The 16953-nt window shown below is 43.7% G+C and overlaps 1 protein-coding gene across 2 annotated transcripts in view; it reads left to right on the top strand.

Annotated features, from left to right (window-relative positions):
• LOC138266930 (kinesin-like protein KIF1C) overlaps positions 1 to 16953 on the top strand; it is a 272097-nt gene that overhangs the window by 160073 nt on the left and 95071 nt on the right. For both annotated transcript variants that reach the window (XM_069215707.1, XM_069215708.1), the window contains exons 6-7: positions 4346 to 4524; positions 12198 to 12309. In XM_069215707.1, the coding sequence (XP_069071808.1) occupies positions 4346 to 4524; positions 12198 to 12309 (291 nt within the window). The remainder of the gene's footprint in view (positions 1 to 4345; positions 4525 to 12197; positions 12310 to 16953) is intronic.

A 16953-nucleotide genomic window follows, 5' to 3' on the forward strand; every position in this document is an offset into this window, starting at 1 on the left:
ACTATTAGGATAATGGCTAAAGCCTGAATTGGGGGCTGGGGAGACATGCTGCCACTCTGCAAATTGTTTTGCTGAGTATTTAAAAGATGTTTGTTAACTTGATATGATTAACTCGTCACTTTGTTCTCAGTGAGAAGATTTGCCGCAGCAATACCTGTTGCAGGTTGTACAGAAGAAGACATTTCTCATTTTAGATTGTTATTTTAAGGCATGTAAATTAAATGTGTACTGTATAGTGGACTTGGGATATACATAGGGCTGTTTTTGCATTTGGAACTATAAAATTGTTGTATCACTTTATCAGATGTTATATTTCACTCACTTTTACAATCTCAAAAAATGTTAATGATTTATATTTCTGTAAGATACTATCTTTGAAATAAAAGAAAGTTTTTAACTTAATTTGCAATACAGCTTTTCTGAACACCTCGAGTTTTCTTCATCCATTCATCCTCTGTATTATGCCTTCGTGGCTCTTCGGTGTCCTTGCATGATCTGGCGGATTCAGACTCCTCTACGGTGTGTTTTATATAGGCAAACTCAGTATTATGTGTGTTTGTAGGGGCAGTCCGCAGACCGTGAAGGCATTCCTGTGAGGAAATAGTGAAAAGTTAATAAGAAAAAGAGATATTCTGATGGCTGCTACTACCCGCAGCTCTTGCTTATTTCCAGGCACCATATTGGTTCAAGACTCTCATCGCAGTTCCTCCCATGTGTTGGCAGTGGAAGCCATCAGCTTTCGCTGCAACTTGACACAGTAGCAGACCTTTTTCTTGCAGACAGGCACCCATCTACCAAATCTATATATTCAGATTGTTGGGTGAAGGTTGTGGCTCAGTACTCTACTCGCCTTTTTTCTTTCCACCGTATCCTTCTAGAATAGAGAGGAGCAGAGGCTTCACTGGCTGGCTCCAAAAAGAGCTCTCAGTTTTTACCTTCAGTGCATAAGAGTACTGGGTCGATGATCAGCTTTCTCAAACTTTGTGGGTGCTACACAGGGAAGGGCAATAGCAAAAACGAACCTTATCCAGGTGGATTGTCATGTGCATTAAGAATGGTACAGTTTGTCCAAAAAGAAGCTTCCAGAGGTACTGTGGGCTCCATGATGGCGTTGATGATGGATGTTCCAATACTGAAAGTCTTCCAGGCTGCTTCTTGGACGTCTGTGCATTAGCTCATCAAGCACTCCTGCCTCAACAGTCAAGCCTGCATAGAAGGCCATTTCACTCGCTTGGTCCTGCAGAATGTCTTGGGGCAAGTCCACGCCTAATACACTTCCCCTTTTGTTAGTCGCTGATTTGGTATCTGCTCAGAAAGTGAGGAGTCTGTGGTAGGAAGAATCCATCAGAAGATCAAATTACTTACCTTCAGTAAACTACACTTCCTACCGTATGAATTCGGTGTTTATAAAACACAACAGTTTGCAATTTCAAATGCCTGTTAAGGATGATTAATTAGTGCATTCCACTTATTCCTCACTGTAAATTGAAAAGGTGTCCTTTGCTAGTAGAGCTGAATGCGCAATAGCTTTAATAGTCCATTTCTTTTAAGGGTCGATTCCAAATCATAGACATGGATGGACAGCTCATTTGCAAAACTTAAAAGCCAGAGACCATTTGTCTGGGAAAGAAAAATTACTCCATATATAAATTCTGGAACTCTGAGCAATGAGATGAGGCCTTTAGTCTTTTCATTGAAAGTTGAGCAACTCCTAAGTTCTTATGAGATCAAATAAGACTACATCCCTGTTCTGTTTGAAAAACTAGTGAAACCAAACCGTTGGTCTCAAAGCACGTGGAATTGGACCATCACGTATGACCTTTATTAGCAGCACATGTGCTAGTAGGCAGCTTATGAGTGTCTGATGCACTCCGCAGCAAATGTTACCCATAAGTAGATGAATCAAGATCTACCAGACGTGGTTTTTCATTGGTAGGGACGTCTGGTGCTCAGTCTTTTTCAACACCCCAGAACAAAAAAAATGCAGGTTCATTTAAAGTTGGTGGTAGCACCAATGAGCAAGGCACTTTCGTTGTCTTGGGTGAAGATACTTGCTTACACCTGTCTTTCTCTTCCCCTGATTCTAAGGTAATCAGGAAGGTAAAAAACAGCGTTGCAAAATGGTACTGGTAGCACCTGCGTGGCCCTGTCAATATTGTTGTACATACCTTCTTCATTTATTGGAAGCTTCATCCATCCACTGACAAAATCTGCTTAGAGAGGAAGACCAGATTTTTAATCAAAATACTGGTGTCTCAAATGATAGCATAGTCTCTAAAGTCATGGAATTTACCCATCTCGGTATCCCATCAGATTGCAGAGCAATCTTTGCCTAAACCAAAGCATCTTCAGTGATTGAAACTTATCAGGCTAAGTGGGAAAGATTATGTTCCTGGTGCAGCACCAACGATTTACATCCATAATCTTCAAAACCACTCCAAGTGCGTCCTTTCTTCTAGGTTTTGATGCCTCCTACACTCCTATTCCTTTCAAGGTTCCAGAATCAGCAACCAACATGTAAGACGGCTTTTTACGGCATTCTCAAAGATGGGAGCTGAATTTATTCCTTGCACTTCTCATAAAACTTCCATTCAAAATCATACAAAGAGCAGATATTAAATTTTACTAAAAGACCACATTGCTGTTGGCCCTAACTTCATCCAGGAGAGATCAAGAGATCCAGGTATTCACTTTAAAGTAATGTCAAAACTGAGCTGACTTAAGTCCTGTGTGTCGGCTAGTTCTACAGGGAGTGCAGCGACAGCTGCAGCACTCAGGGCAAGCTTTACTGACCCAAGTGTTGGCTAAGCTTACCTTGGGCACTCGGTACCAAGTCAGGAAGCTTGACCAGGGTTATGGTAGAGGGTTCAGGTCTGCCATTCTCGGCCCTTGGTATCTCTGTTCATATGCTGACCCCTACTACCGTGTAATGTGTTGGGTGTCCACGGTTTCCTCCAAAACTACTAGACCGATTCACATCCAAACCAACAAAAAACATGCTTTCGAAGTACAGTTCTACCACATACTTGCCAAGTATGGTGCAAATCTGTTCAGTGGTTTGCCTGGAGGTGCAAATCAAATTTAAGCTTTTCATCCTTTGCATGAAACTGCATGAAAATTGGCAGGCTAGACTTAAGTGGACTACACGAAGCAATTCCGAAATTTCATTTAGCTCCATCTATGTGGTCAAATGTGGTAGGCAAATGGAAAAATGCCTTTTCATTGGCAAGTGTGGCAGAACAATAGCTGCATAATGTGGAGATGTTAGTCATTTACATAAACAGATTGATCACTTGTTTCTTAGCAGCAGTGGCTTTTAATGGGGGGAGAGTGGTCACAGTGTGCATTTGTTTTACTGGTGGTGACTTGCTTTAGAGTGGTGTTGTTTTACCAGACCCGACTGTGCTCTCTCTGACCTCCTGAATGTTGAGATACTAAATCATCCCTGGGTTTTAATCCCCTGACTGGGGTAACAGTTCTCTGCAGCAGATGCAGTGTGCCTACTGAAATCAATTCTTGAAATTCTTGCACCACTTATCCTCATTTTTAGTCTATTATCTAAAGAGCAGTGGCTATGCTGGATTATCTTGTATCTTAGATGGATTTCATTGCTTCTGCTTCCTTTAAAGACTTTCCAGAAAGAAACAAGCTTTGGTCTGGTGCAGTGTAGGTCTGTCTGTAAAGGAATGTTGTGTAGCAGTGTGAAACATTACCAGTAAAAAGCATGGGAGTGGATAAGAATAATGTTGGTGTAGATTAAAAGGTTATATGGCAGTTCACTTTCGGGCCAGATCTAAAACTCCATGTATGTTAATGACTCATCTCCTCCAATCTGTGCTGCTGCTGGAGAAAAAAAATACCATACATTACCTTGTTACCTAAGACACTTTGATACCACTACAGTGTTGTGTGTGCCCTTGAAAGTTTACGTTTAGGCAGTTGGGTAAATAAACAAATGCTCCCAGCTGCTAGAGATCAAACACTTTTTTTTTTTTTGTGGAAGCGCACACAGCTTCTGCCCATTCAAAACTTGTACTTCTGACTCAGAACATGTGGGCGGAGCCAAAGCTGCTCTCTAGGGATGCTCACATAATTGTATTGTGACAGCTGCATCACCAGTCCAGACATAAAAATAACTTATTGGGTAAGGACACTGATTGCATTGGGAGTTATGAAGCAGTTCGAATTTGTGTGCACTGCACACTTTGTGTGTTCTATCTGGGATAAAACACATTGGACTAGGATAGACCAGGCAGCAGTAAAACCAGTAGCCCTGTTTCAGTGTAGACAAATGTGGCGTAATTTACTGTGGATGTGGCTCAGATTTCTTTTTAAATGGTCCTAGGTCAGCTATATGGAGATCTATTGTGAACGGGTGCGGGACCTGCTGAACCCCAAAAGCAAGGGCAACCTCAGAGTGCGCGAGCACCCAATAATGGGGCCCTATGTAGAAGACCTTTCCAAACTGGCTGTCACCTCCTTCAACGATATTGCTGACCTGATGGACTGTGGAAACAAAGCCAGGTAAGAGGCCCTGGGGCCATAGTGACCAGTCACTAGTGAAGCATCAAGGATTAATGCTTGTTCTTGGGTGTGATGAAAAGTAGGAACCCAAAATCCACCTGTTGATTAATAAACGCATGATCTGTCCAAGGGCACAAGAAGCTTTTTGTGTGACTGCAAGAGACCTGGTGATGGGTCAGTTTTATTAATAGGACCTAGATACCATGATTACTTATGGTATAACACGTGGTTGAAAGTTCTTCCATCTCCTTCCAGATGCATATTTATTGGTTCTTTTAAAGGTTTTATTGCATATGAGCCTTCATCTGTAACATAATGATAGACCCCAGTTAAGGTTAACTAATTTTCAAACAGTGTAAATATCCCCTTTCAATAGTGTATATGATGTCTAGAACAGCACACATTGGTAATCTAAATGTGTACAGAACACAAATATTTATGCAAATGCTCGTTGTGCAACTTGTTCAGCTTCAAATTTGGACCCAAAAGCGATAAATTTAGTTACAAGACACATATGTACTGATAGACCATAACATAGTCACGTCCAAGAGGGCTAAAAGCATTCTGTCAAACCAGAGTCGTTGGTCCAAAAGCATTCACCTTTAGTTGGAAAATGCTAGGTCTGACATTCAACCAAACTCATCAAGCCGAAGTCAAATGTGGTGAATCTTTTATACACAATATCCCACACCGATGAAAACCCATGGCCAAAGTAGATGAGTCCCGAAATGTACCCAGGATAAAATAATGGGAATGAGATGCAGAATAATTCATGGAGTGTGCCACTAACTCATGAGACGAATACCTGTGACTAGGATGAGGAGAGTCACTGTCCCACTATCCCTTTATGAGGACCTATGGTCCATCCCCTGGGAGAGTGAACTGTAAGATCAGATGAATTTAAAAAAGCTTGTAAGTGCCTGAGTGTGGAGCTGCGAGAAATGGCAGATATCAGAGTATACCTTGACTGCCAGGCAAAGTAGCTGCATCTGATACGCTTGTAGAGAAGGCTGCAAGGCTTCAAAACGTCCCAGTGGAACAGGACAATAACGTGCATCTCCTTCTGGAAACATTAGCCACTCAGTGAAAAAGCAATTCTGACAGCCATTGCTTCCACGCAGACCTGCACTGAGAGACCCAGTCTCCATGAGAGCTGGTGTGAATCATCGTTGCCTGATTGCCACCACTCTCTGGAAACTCAGTCACTTTGGGATAGCTAAATGCAGTGCTTAATTTGTGCTTGTTGTTTCCGGTGCTGAGCACCGGCACTTATTTTTCAGGGCCGGGGCTTATTCTTATGCCTGAAGCATTTGCTACAACCAAAAGACACAAATGGGAAAGACGAAGGAAGAGAAAAACGAAAAAGCGTCACTAAGGGAGAATGCAGAAAGCTGCAAGAGTGAGATGAAGAGGCAGGGAGTGGCTTTATATGGATTGAAGAGGCCCAAAATGGCTTTAGGATTACGCTACCTCAGTATTATGTGTTCACACATTTAATTGCAGCAGCCCGTTTTTAAGAGGATGGCTTTGGGCACCGGCACCTTTTTATTTACAAATTAAGCACTGACTTACGTGGCACTGTCGACATCAGGAAAGCTACGGTCTGGGCGTTGTCATTCAGCTGGCTGGAGATGCTACAGCTTGGCATCTGATAGTTCTCTGGTATTTCTAGGATGAAATGGCAGGCAGTAGTGGTGAAAAATGAGAAAGTCATTAACCTAATATCGGAAAAGCACAGGATGAACAAAAATGCTGCTCTTCGTGAGAGCAGATTATTATCTAGTATTAGATCTTTGATATTTTCATACGCTTGAATCATTCTGAGTTGTCAGGCTGGGAAGCGGGGCTAAAATGGCCGTAGGCTTCAACAGCAACGTATGTTTAGTAGACCTTGACCTAGTGTGAAGCATCCTGAGCTTCAGCCAGGGAGGCGTTAGAGCTAGGTTTGTGTACCCCCCACTAGAGCACTCCATAGCTCAGATACCTACTGCCTGCCGTGGGTGAAGGGAGTCCCTGAGAAGAGCTCTGCTTGAACCTGTGTTGGATCTGGTGTCACTTACATCTCAGTCTTTACTCCCCTCCCCCCTTACTGCAGTCAGCCTTATCGTCAGCTTTCGTAGAACTGTGAGTTGTTTTTATAGGGGTTTGAGATTTCCGCCTCAGTGTTGGCCCTGGAGGATTGTCAACTCTCACCAGCTGCACTGCTGGCTGAGGAAGAGGAAATCTCTCTTCTCGAGTCTTGCGGATAAAGACCTATACAGATATGCTCATGACCAGTGCATTCATTGCCTTTATCCCACGTATAAACAGCCTTGCAGTGATATCTGTGGGACCTTCCTTTCAGAGCACTTGAAGATAAAGAAAGGAGATTGGCTGTTCACTTGCTGGAAAAACAGACACTTTCCCTTTAATCTGGGGTAAGATTCTATGCTCCACCAAGCACTTCCACGAACTTCCTAACCCGAAATTAACTTCAGAAGCATCCGCATCCGCAACCCCTGCTCTACTTCCATGCCCTGTCCCCCTACTCCTAGGGAAATGGGGAAGAGAACCTGTCTGACTTAGACAGCATTCTTAATATGGAAGAAGACAGTTTTTGGGGAGGGCAGAGTGATAAGGAGAGGGAAGACTACATTGTTCATAAACAAAGAGCCCAACCTATTTCAGCTTTAAATGACAACACCCGCTTTCTGGAAAGAGCATCAAAAAGGTTTTACCTCTCTCTGATGTCCATGGACCATCATTTATTTGTATGTGATTTTAAAGAACAGCTTTAGAAAACTACTAAGTATCTGTCATGACCATGAATTTTGTCTGGTCCAGAAGGTCTCAGACTAATGCATATGCCTGTCATAGGCAGTCCTACCACGACTGGAGAAGAACAGGGCACAACTATCTGTGACAGCATGCTAGAGTGGCCACCCAAAGTATGCCTCAATCATTGTGGCAGGAGCCCGCTGGAGATTCGGTCCAAGCCCTTCTCTGCTCTGGCAGTTAGCCACCACATTGTTAGAGGTCATACGCTGACTCTTGGAGATCCTACGTTTTTGACAAAGCTTCCCTCTCCCAGTCTGGCTTTTCATGCAAACTGACTCATAATTCATTTTGCTTCACGACCCACGATGGGAAGTTTAAATGAATTGATGAGCAAAAATATATTTTCTTTCTTCTGACTTCCTTTTGACTACTGGCTGACTATGGTCATTCTCTTTGGAAAATGGCTCAAGAGGTTCTTCCTACTCTTTCGTGGGCCTTTACTTTCCCCTTTTCACTGATTGTTAAAAGATGTGGCTGGACAATCTTGCACAGTGGCCGAACTCTAACAAATTAATTTGCCATGTCATGGGAATCAACGTCATCATCCACGGACAAGCTCAGGTTCACTCCTCAGGGTTTTTTGGAGACGTCTGCACTCTTTTTATGGACATGCTATTAGAAGGTCCCTGACTCTGGTGTTCAGAGAGATTCTGCTCAGATACTTTTAAACAGAGCCCTCTTACGATGCACTGGCAAGTCCTTGCTTTGTTTACGCTCCAGATTCACAAGCTGTACTGGAGTTTCTGGGGCTTGTTTTGGGGCTTCCCTTCAGTCAGCACCAGCTATCACAGTCAGAGCAACAGACCATGCAACCCATTCGGAGTTTCAGTGGGAGAGGTGGTTCAGAAGTCAGGGTAGCAGCAGTCCTCGTTCTCCACCCATTAACACAGTATAAATGTTTTAGTTCACTCTTGACAAGCATATGTCCAATGTGTGAGGGTGGAGACACTCACCAGTTTTTAAACTCCTGGTGTTCCATTACTCTGGACTAGTAGGTCCTGCTGGTTGTTCAGTTCGCATATGCCCTACCCATCCGGCAGTCTTCATGTATTATGCCCTGATTCTGTTATGAGAGATGCTGCATCTTCTCCTAAAAGATGGAATCGAGCTGACACCTAAAGTGAAGATGGGACAAAACCTCTATTCCCACTGTTTCCTTCTACGCAAGAAGGAATTTGATACCTCGGTGCTGAACTCATTTCTCCTGACACAAAACATTTAAAATTCAAATTATTGCTCAGGTATTGGATTACTGAGAGAGAGACCAGATGATGTCTTTGAATTTACAGGAAAAATTATTCTATATACCGTTGGAAATTCCTGTACTTTGTAGTGGGTTCCACTCTTTGCAATACCGCTGTTTGCCTTACATCACCTTGTTGGGTCTTGGGTCATGTCACGCCCCAACCTTGCAAATTAGGGATACACTTATCTTCTTACATTGACGGCTGGCTGTTGAAGATAGGGTTGTCACAGGTGGTGGTGGACCACTGGCAGAGCACAGTGTCACCGTTGTTCGACCTGGAGTTCTCAAACAGTGATTCCAAGTTGCACCTCCAACCCACGTAGAGATGTCCTTTTGAGGTAAGATTCTACACACTGTTGCGTTGAAGGCCATTCTGCCTCTGCAGCGATTCTGGGAGACTCAGACTATGATCCCGGTGGCATCTGTTCTTCCAGTAACGTTTGTTTTGTTGGTTGGACCTGTTGACCATTTATATCCCGATGGTACATTTCACTCTGTGGCATTTATGTGCCCTCCTTTGGAACCTCTGCTTGCATTGTACTGAGTACTGGGGGAGGTGCCTTTCAGACATATCAGAGGCAGTTTCTGAGAATCTTAGATAGTGGCTGCAAACTGCAGCACGACTTGTGGCAGTCTCTTCTGCCCATTGTTGCCATTTTCTACGGTAGTGGCTGATTTGCCATCCCTCGGATGGGGCGCCCACTTAGGCAATTAGGAAATTTTAATATGGTGCTCATTTGAGCAGCATTGCAACATAACCTATTCTGCCACTGAAGGTATTCTGCTGTTTACTAAGTGTGTGTCGGTTCAAGTTCTTAATGACAGTACTACCTCCATGTGGTACTGGACAATGCAAGGTGTTGTGGACTTCACACAAAGATTGAAACTGACACTGGTTGGAGAGGGACAGGATTTTGCTATTGCAGTCATTTGGCAGGTTCCCTCAACAGAAAAGCGCATGAACTCAGCCCTCTGAGCGGGTTGAACCCATGAGAAGCGCTCAGAGCGGACACTCTCCAGCATCCACGGACTCTCAACCTTCCAGACCAGCTGCCATGAAAAAAGATTGTAGCCTCCTATCCAGCAAAGCCCATGTTGGCACCAAAAACAGCTACAGGCCCCAAGACGCCATCAGCAACAACAGCTATTTCGGATTTGACCCCACTATTAGTGCCGAAACACTAAGGGCTGAGACTTAACTCAGGATAGAGACCAACAACCTTGAATGTGTCACTTCCAAGCGCCAACCCTTCTATGTCAGATCTCCGGCTCTGAAAAGCCTGGGGCATCCAATACTCAAGCTGCTCTAAGCAGAGTTTATTGCCCAGCAAAAGAGGCTGTATATACATCTTCAGATGGAAAGGATTGCCACTGAGCCACTTAACAAAGTGGTGGACACTCTACCACCTAAGAGGAAGACAGCCTACGAGGAAGACATAGTGTCAGCGCCAAAACCAGCTCCCAAGCTAGAAAGAGGTGCAAGGACACCAGTCCCATCCAATTCGCCCCCCTCCACAACTCCTCCACTTCCTCTTCTTTTAACTCCTCCATCTTAGTTTCTCCCTCCCCTGACACCTCCGGACACACTATAAAATGCTACAAACCACAATTTCTGTCACTATAGGCACACTATTCAGATGCTCCTGGGTACCCTGACCCAGATCTGTATCCTTCTAACCTCCTACCCTCCCGAGGATCCAGTCAAGACCATGGTAGTAACCCCTAGGGTTAAAGGAAGTACAAGGTCTCACTTGTGCCCCACCATACATCAGGGTACATGTAGAAGCAGATTCCTTAGTCCGTCACTATGCATTTAAGTAAGAAAACTCTCAGGGGATGGGGACACCGCACCGCCCGACACAGAGAGACAGTAAGGCTCTTAATGCAGCAAGTAAAAGGGTGACCACGGGATAGCTAACCACTGGCACATTGCCCGTTTGGTTTAGTCTATTGTCAAGATACGACCGGGTCCATAGGGACCAAATGCAGGAGGTACTTCAGCACGTGATGCCTGTATACAGGCAAAGGATAGAGGAACTGGTTACAGAGGACAAGGCTGTCATGAATGCAGCTTTCGCTGTGCCCTAGTTGTTACACACACTGCAGCACTAGAAGTGAAAACAACTATCCGCAGTCACCGAAATACATGGCTTTGTATCTTGCGACTTAAACACCTTTTCATTCTCCCCCATGACGGAGAAAATTTGCTTTACTAACAGTTCGACTAAATGTTTGAGAAACTTAAAAAAGAACATGGCTAAGGCCATGAGGACACTCCAGACCACTGCTTGAAGACGGCCCTTTCTCAGGCATCAATACAGTGCAGGCTGTAAGGCCACCCCCCACATGCGGACCCTTCCCAAGGGCAGAAGCAGCCCTACCAGCCATACACCTCTGAAGGTTATTTATGGGAGGGCAGCGGCGGGTACAGAGGTGACAATAACAAAGATCATTTCACCCTTTCGTCTCAACCAGACCATAGAACTCCTGGTCGTCTTTTCACATCCGCAGTCAGTGGCTGAGCGAGCCTTCATACTTTAAATGTCAAGAGGGCCCTCGTGTACTACATTGGTATGATAAAGTCCTTTTGTAAGGCAGAATAGCTGTTTGTGGTTTTTAGCAACCTCCAAAAAAGGTCAGCCTATTTCACACCAGATATTGCTAGGTCGATAGTCTGGTGTAGTTAAACCTGCTATCTTCAGCCAAGATAGTTTTCCCTGTGCCCCTGACCCCACGGGCCCACTCCAAAGGAAACAAGGCTTTCCTAGGTAATATCCCATTACCTGCTATTTATGAAGAGGACACTTGGTCAACCCAACGCTTGTTTACCAAACTCTACTATGTGGATGTTGTTACTAGAAGCAAGCTCTAGCTGGTCAGACGGTCTTTAAGAGGCTATCTCACAAATTTGTTCCAGCCACACTCTAGCCCCCACTTAAACAAAGGGACTGCTGTGCAGTTTATGCAGAGCATGTCTATCTACAGCAACAAATACTACAAACTGAAAATATTACCTACCTTGCTAACATCTGCTTGTAATGTGTAGTGCTGTAAATTCACATGCACCCACCCTCTATCCTGGATGCACGTGGCCAGGGTTTTCGTTCTCTTCTATACTTATTTATATAGCAGTGCACATGCCACCACATTGTCCTACCACTCCATAACAATTTGTACTAAAAATATATATAAAATGGAGTTGGTGCAGAAGTGCAATACAGGTATAAGGAGGAGTCACCATATACCTTGTGACTGGAGAGACTTCTAAAAAGAAAAACAAGTTGTAAACGTCCAACCTGAATACTGGATGGCAGGAGTATGCACAGGATGTGAATCTACAGCACGACACGCTAAGAGCAGATGCCTACAGGGGCAGTTAAGTTTTCATTACAGGTAAGTTAGTTTTCCTCGTAAGTCAATCTATTTCAGTAAGTTTTAACTTTTGCTGCAGTCCCAAAGTACTCAAGTGGGTTTCCCATATCTGGTTCTTTTTAATCTGTGTTGAGCAAGTGAAGCTTTCAGGTAGTTGTGGCATCAGACATTAGGAAATATACTGGCAGCACTTGCTCTTTGTACTTCGTTTTGACTGCTTTCATAATTTTTACTTTAGAACTGTAGCTGCAACCAACATGAATGAGACAAGCAGCCGTTCCCATGCAGTCTTCACTATTGTCTTTACTCAAAAAAGGCACGATGAGATGACAAGTTTGGACACTGAAAAGGTAAGCTGGCAAAATATCTTCACTTTATTTTTTTAACTAAATAAAATTAGAAGAAAATGTACAGGTCATCAGTCTATTAACCTTACCAAACATTAGTGATCAATTATTAATAATAAAGTATAAGTAGGGTAAAAAGACAATATTTGAGCTTACTCTATAGAAACAGGTGTATGTAAATGACAAGGCAGGTTATACAACATGGACAGAGAAGCATTCTGAGAGGAAGCTGTGTGAGCAATCATGGTTCTTTGTCTGCCAATCCCCGCATCCATTGTCAATGCTCGTGTTGGGGGAGGGGAGGAGTGATATATTAGGGAGGGTGGGAAGATCTGAGCCTCTCCTACTCGCCTCTCTCCACCACCCCATCCTCACAACCAACAACAAAAAATGTGGGTGCATCTAGTAAGCATGGTTGTGGAGGAGCTGTGGGCAGTAATAGCTGCACTTCGCCCCTCTGGTGGCTCAGCCTACCAGCTTCATCCTTGTATGGGCAAAGGAATCCCTTCCAGTTCCATCTGATAGGTGGGAGACATCAGTAGTGACATCTCATGAATGATAATTATTTCACCTGAAACTAGCACTTCTTTCAGGAGTTTTCTAATGCCCAGAGGGATCAGATGTTGGCGAACTCCACACAAGCAGACCCCTATCACCAGGAGAAGTTTGCCTCCCATCTCGCAGACAAAATAAATTATACAAACTGATGCAGTTTTCTGTACCCTTTTTATTTATTGAAGTATTCATCCATCATAACGGCATCATAGCACACATTGTAATACATATGTACATCAGCAGAGTGACTCCAGTTGCTTGCTTTCTAAATGTAGACATTACCTGCATTACTATCAGATCTAGCATAGGAACCATTTGGAATTGTTGTTCTCCTTTTATTTGCTCGCATGTTGTTAGTCCACCTCTCCGAAACAGCCATCTCTCTCCCACCACCACTGCACCATTAAAAATATTTGATAAATTATCCGGTTGGAGGCATTTGATTGAAATCCAGCATAATGCCCATTTCCAAAATGGTCAGTAAATCTGATTACTGCTCTTTTCAGCTTTAATGAGAAGCAAAGGAAGGAAATACATTGGTACCCCAATTTGAATGAACAAGGATGATCTTTCTTTGAACCCAAAGAAATTAAGGTTCCAGGTGAAATTGAACATTTCTGATGGGAACTTCTAACCAAAGAGTCTTCCCTCTTAGAATATTGCCCGCAGACTGGATCCAGAGAAGGTTTCCAGCAGTGCTCCTGCACACTTGTGGGTGGTGCCCTGTGTGTTCTACTGACACCGAACTGCCTGAAAGTGACAGGGCAGAATCCTATAGAGGAGCAGACCCTGGATGCTGATGTTATTTCCTTTTTTAATGCGTCCTTTAAAGAAGGCTAGACCTCTGCTCCCAACTTTTATCAAGTCTTCTCACAACTTCACAATTCTTCTATGACAGTGTGCTAAGGAATAAGTCCCCTTCAAAAACAAGAAGATTCAAGCCTTGCCTAGACTGCAGGAAGCAGATGTCAGTCAAGTACTTACACAACCTGTTTCTGTGGGCCCTGGACTCCAGTCATGGTGTAGTCATGTGACAGGTGTGCAAAAGCATTAGATATGCATTTGCATAATCTTATGAATGAAGGCATATTTATCAAATTTAATTCTCCAACCTGGGCCTACTTTATCACGACCACTCGTATACAGTGCATATATAGTATAGGCCCTACGCCTCATTTCTGGAGAGGCACGGCATCAGTCTGGAGCCATTTGGTGTCACCTTCTAGTTCGCAGAGATATCACGATAAACGTTTCCGGATCCAATCTGACGTCTGAGGAATATTCAAAAGAGGAATAGTCTGCAGCTGGATAGTCTATTCCAGGTTCCCTTATTGCTTGCCTTTGGTCCTCAGGCCCCACCGGGTATCGCCCGTTCATGAGGTATCACTGCAGCCTGTCACACAGCTCAACTGGCTCTGCTGAAGCCAGCCTCCTTCTTAGGCCGATCCAGTCCTGAAGTTCTGAGTCCTCTCTTCTCTGCAAGACTCAACACTGCTGTTGATTTGCTATTGAACGCCACCAGTCTTCAGTTTGTGGCCTATCATGGTACGATTGTGGATTCTCAGTTCCTTTCTTGTTTTTTTCCTTCAACCAGCAGGGTGCCACACAATCCGGGTCAGCTGCAGCACTCCACCATTCCCGTTGCACAGCCCACCAAGCAGGTCATATTTAACTGCGCTGCACCCAGGGAGGTCACTATCTGCCTAGCAGTATCGGGGTTTCTGGCACAATTGGGGGGTTTCTACGGAGATTGCATCCAGCACAGCCTACACTATTGCTCACCAAGCTCTGCCCCCAAAGGATATGCTGTCCCGTAGATTCCTCACTGCTCTCCCTCCTTCCTGTTCTATGGGGTGGACGCCAGTGATTCTGCAGAATTCCCTGTTAGATTCAGGGCACTATCATGTACATTTTGCCAGGGATGATCCCTGCCCGAGGGTGCGAAAGACTGCAAGACAAAATGATGTCAGCTTACAGGGGTGATAACTATATACTTCCTTTTGCCATCACTCCCAGAAGCTGCACAAGGTTGTTGATGATCTCGAGTGGGAGCATTGCGGAGACAATTCTCTAGGTATAGTCTGGTTCTTGGGGATATTCAAAAGGTGATTCAGCCGCTAGAAAGAGCTTTCACCAGAAAGAACATTCCTGAAGGCTAATAACTTATTCTTTTCTTTTATGAAGTAGTAACTGCAGGTTTACACTTTTGTAGGGGCATGCACCGATTTACGTAATGCTCTATGAATACCCATTGGCTACTCCACGCATATTCAGTTGCTTATGGATGCAGATCTGTGATTTATGGAAATCGCACAGTTATCCCTCCTTCAAGTGACATGAGAGAAGCTTGTGCCACTCATCAGATAGTGTAAATACCTTGTTCTCTAGCTATGCTTAATGGTAGACATACAGCCCAAGGACTCGTGTGATTCTTTGTCACACTGACACAAATTATTTCAGCATATTGGTGCATTAGGACCATTCACCCAAGGCGTGGTCAAGAGCATACAAGGTGCCTGCCCTTTCTAACATATTAAAGCATCATTTCTGTGCATGACTAGAGTAGAATGTTTGAGGTCAAATGCTGTGTTAAGAGTGTTTACATTTGAACATTTGTGCGTGCTCACCTTTACTTCTGCTTAGAGATGTCAGGAAAAGCAGTGTTTAAATGACAGGAAGCAGCAGTCTGCTACCACCCGTTAGAGGATGATATTCTCTCCCTGTTTATCTCATGAATTTGTTTAGCTCTGAAACTGTGTATTAGTCATTCTGTTAGCTTTGCTTGTGTGGAAGCATGCCAGCTTCATCACAGACAGCATGCCTGTCATTGGGTGACACAGTATCAGACTATTCACCATAACAGCAACGTGATTCCTGTTTCTGGGATCTCCTTGTAGTCAGTGCAACTAGGAAGTGGTTATGCCTCCTTGAGAATGTGCACGCTGGCATCCTGTGCCCTAACTTGCCTTTGTTATAACTTGAACATCCTTCATAGGTGTAAGGATTGGGGGATGAGTAGTGGGCAGCTTTATGCAGGTAATATTAAAGAATGTTCTTTCCACTGCACTCAGATAACAACTTTTCCCTTTTGAATGGCCACTTTTTAACATCAGTGATGCAAAGGAGATATTTCAGTTGGAAGGCAGAGTTCACTGTTATTCTGACATCACATTCATGCTAATCTCTGTTAAAGGCTCCCAGGTGTAATCTGGTTTGAAAGTAAAGATCTCAGGAGTTGAGTAATAACACACTATTTAAATATGAGGAGTCAAATCAAATGGGAGAACCTTCAGTGTTAAGTCATTGCCTTGACTGCATACCCTTTAGATGGGCCTGCTGAAAGGTGTCGAGTTTGATACACCACAAGGATAATTTACTTTTTAAAAGGCAGTACCTACATACACAGATCTTTGGACAATACAGAAACAAATCCTAGATTAGCAAGGAGAAACTTGGGGCCACATGTACAAATATTAAGTTTTGCGACTCGCAAAACCTGATGTACAGCAGTGTCAATGACACTTTGTGATTCCCAATGGGGTCGCAAATGACCTACCTCATAAACATTCGTGAGGTAGGTCGCAATTTGCAACCCCATTGGGAATGGCCACGCTTACAGGGATTGTGGCCTACTGGGGACAGCAGACCACCATGTCTGTGACTGCTTTTAAATAAAGCAGTTTTTTTTAAATGATGCATTTGTTAAACGCAAATGAAAAGTTTTCTTTTAATTTTTTCCAGAGCACACAGTGTTCCGTGGGAACAGAGCCTGTTTTGAAAAAAATGTTTTCGCTACCATTCACAAAGGGGAAGGGGTCCCCTAGGACCCCTTTCCGTATGCGAATGGGTTAGCACCAATTAGAAATTGGTGCTAATTGCTATTGTTTTGTGACTGCATTCACAGTCACAAAACAATCCTACATCACACTGAGACTCCCAATTAGGAAGGGAATGCCCCTTCTTAATTGCGACTCACAAACCCTTTTTGCGATTCGGTAAATAGATTACTGAATCGCAAAATAGGGTCTGTACATACTAAAATGCTTTTTTTTTGTTGCAAATGGCTGGATTCTGTGAATCAGGCTGGTTGTG

Source organism: Pleurodeles waltl, chromosome 12, assembly GCF_031143425.1.
Source record: "Pleurodeles waltl isolate 20211129_DDA chromosome 12, aPleWal1.hap1.20221129, whole genome shotgun sequence".
NCBI classification, from domain to species: domain Eukaryota; kingdom Metazoa; phylum Chordata; class Amphibia; order Caudata; family Salamandridae; genus Pleurodeles; species Pleurodeles waltl.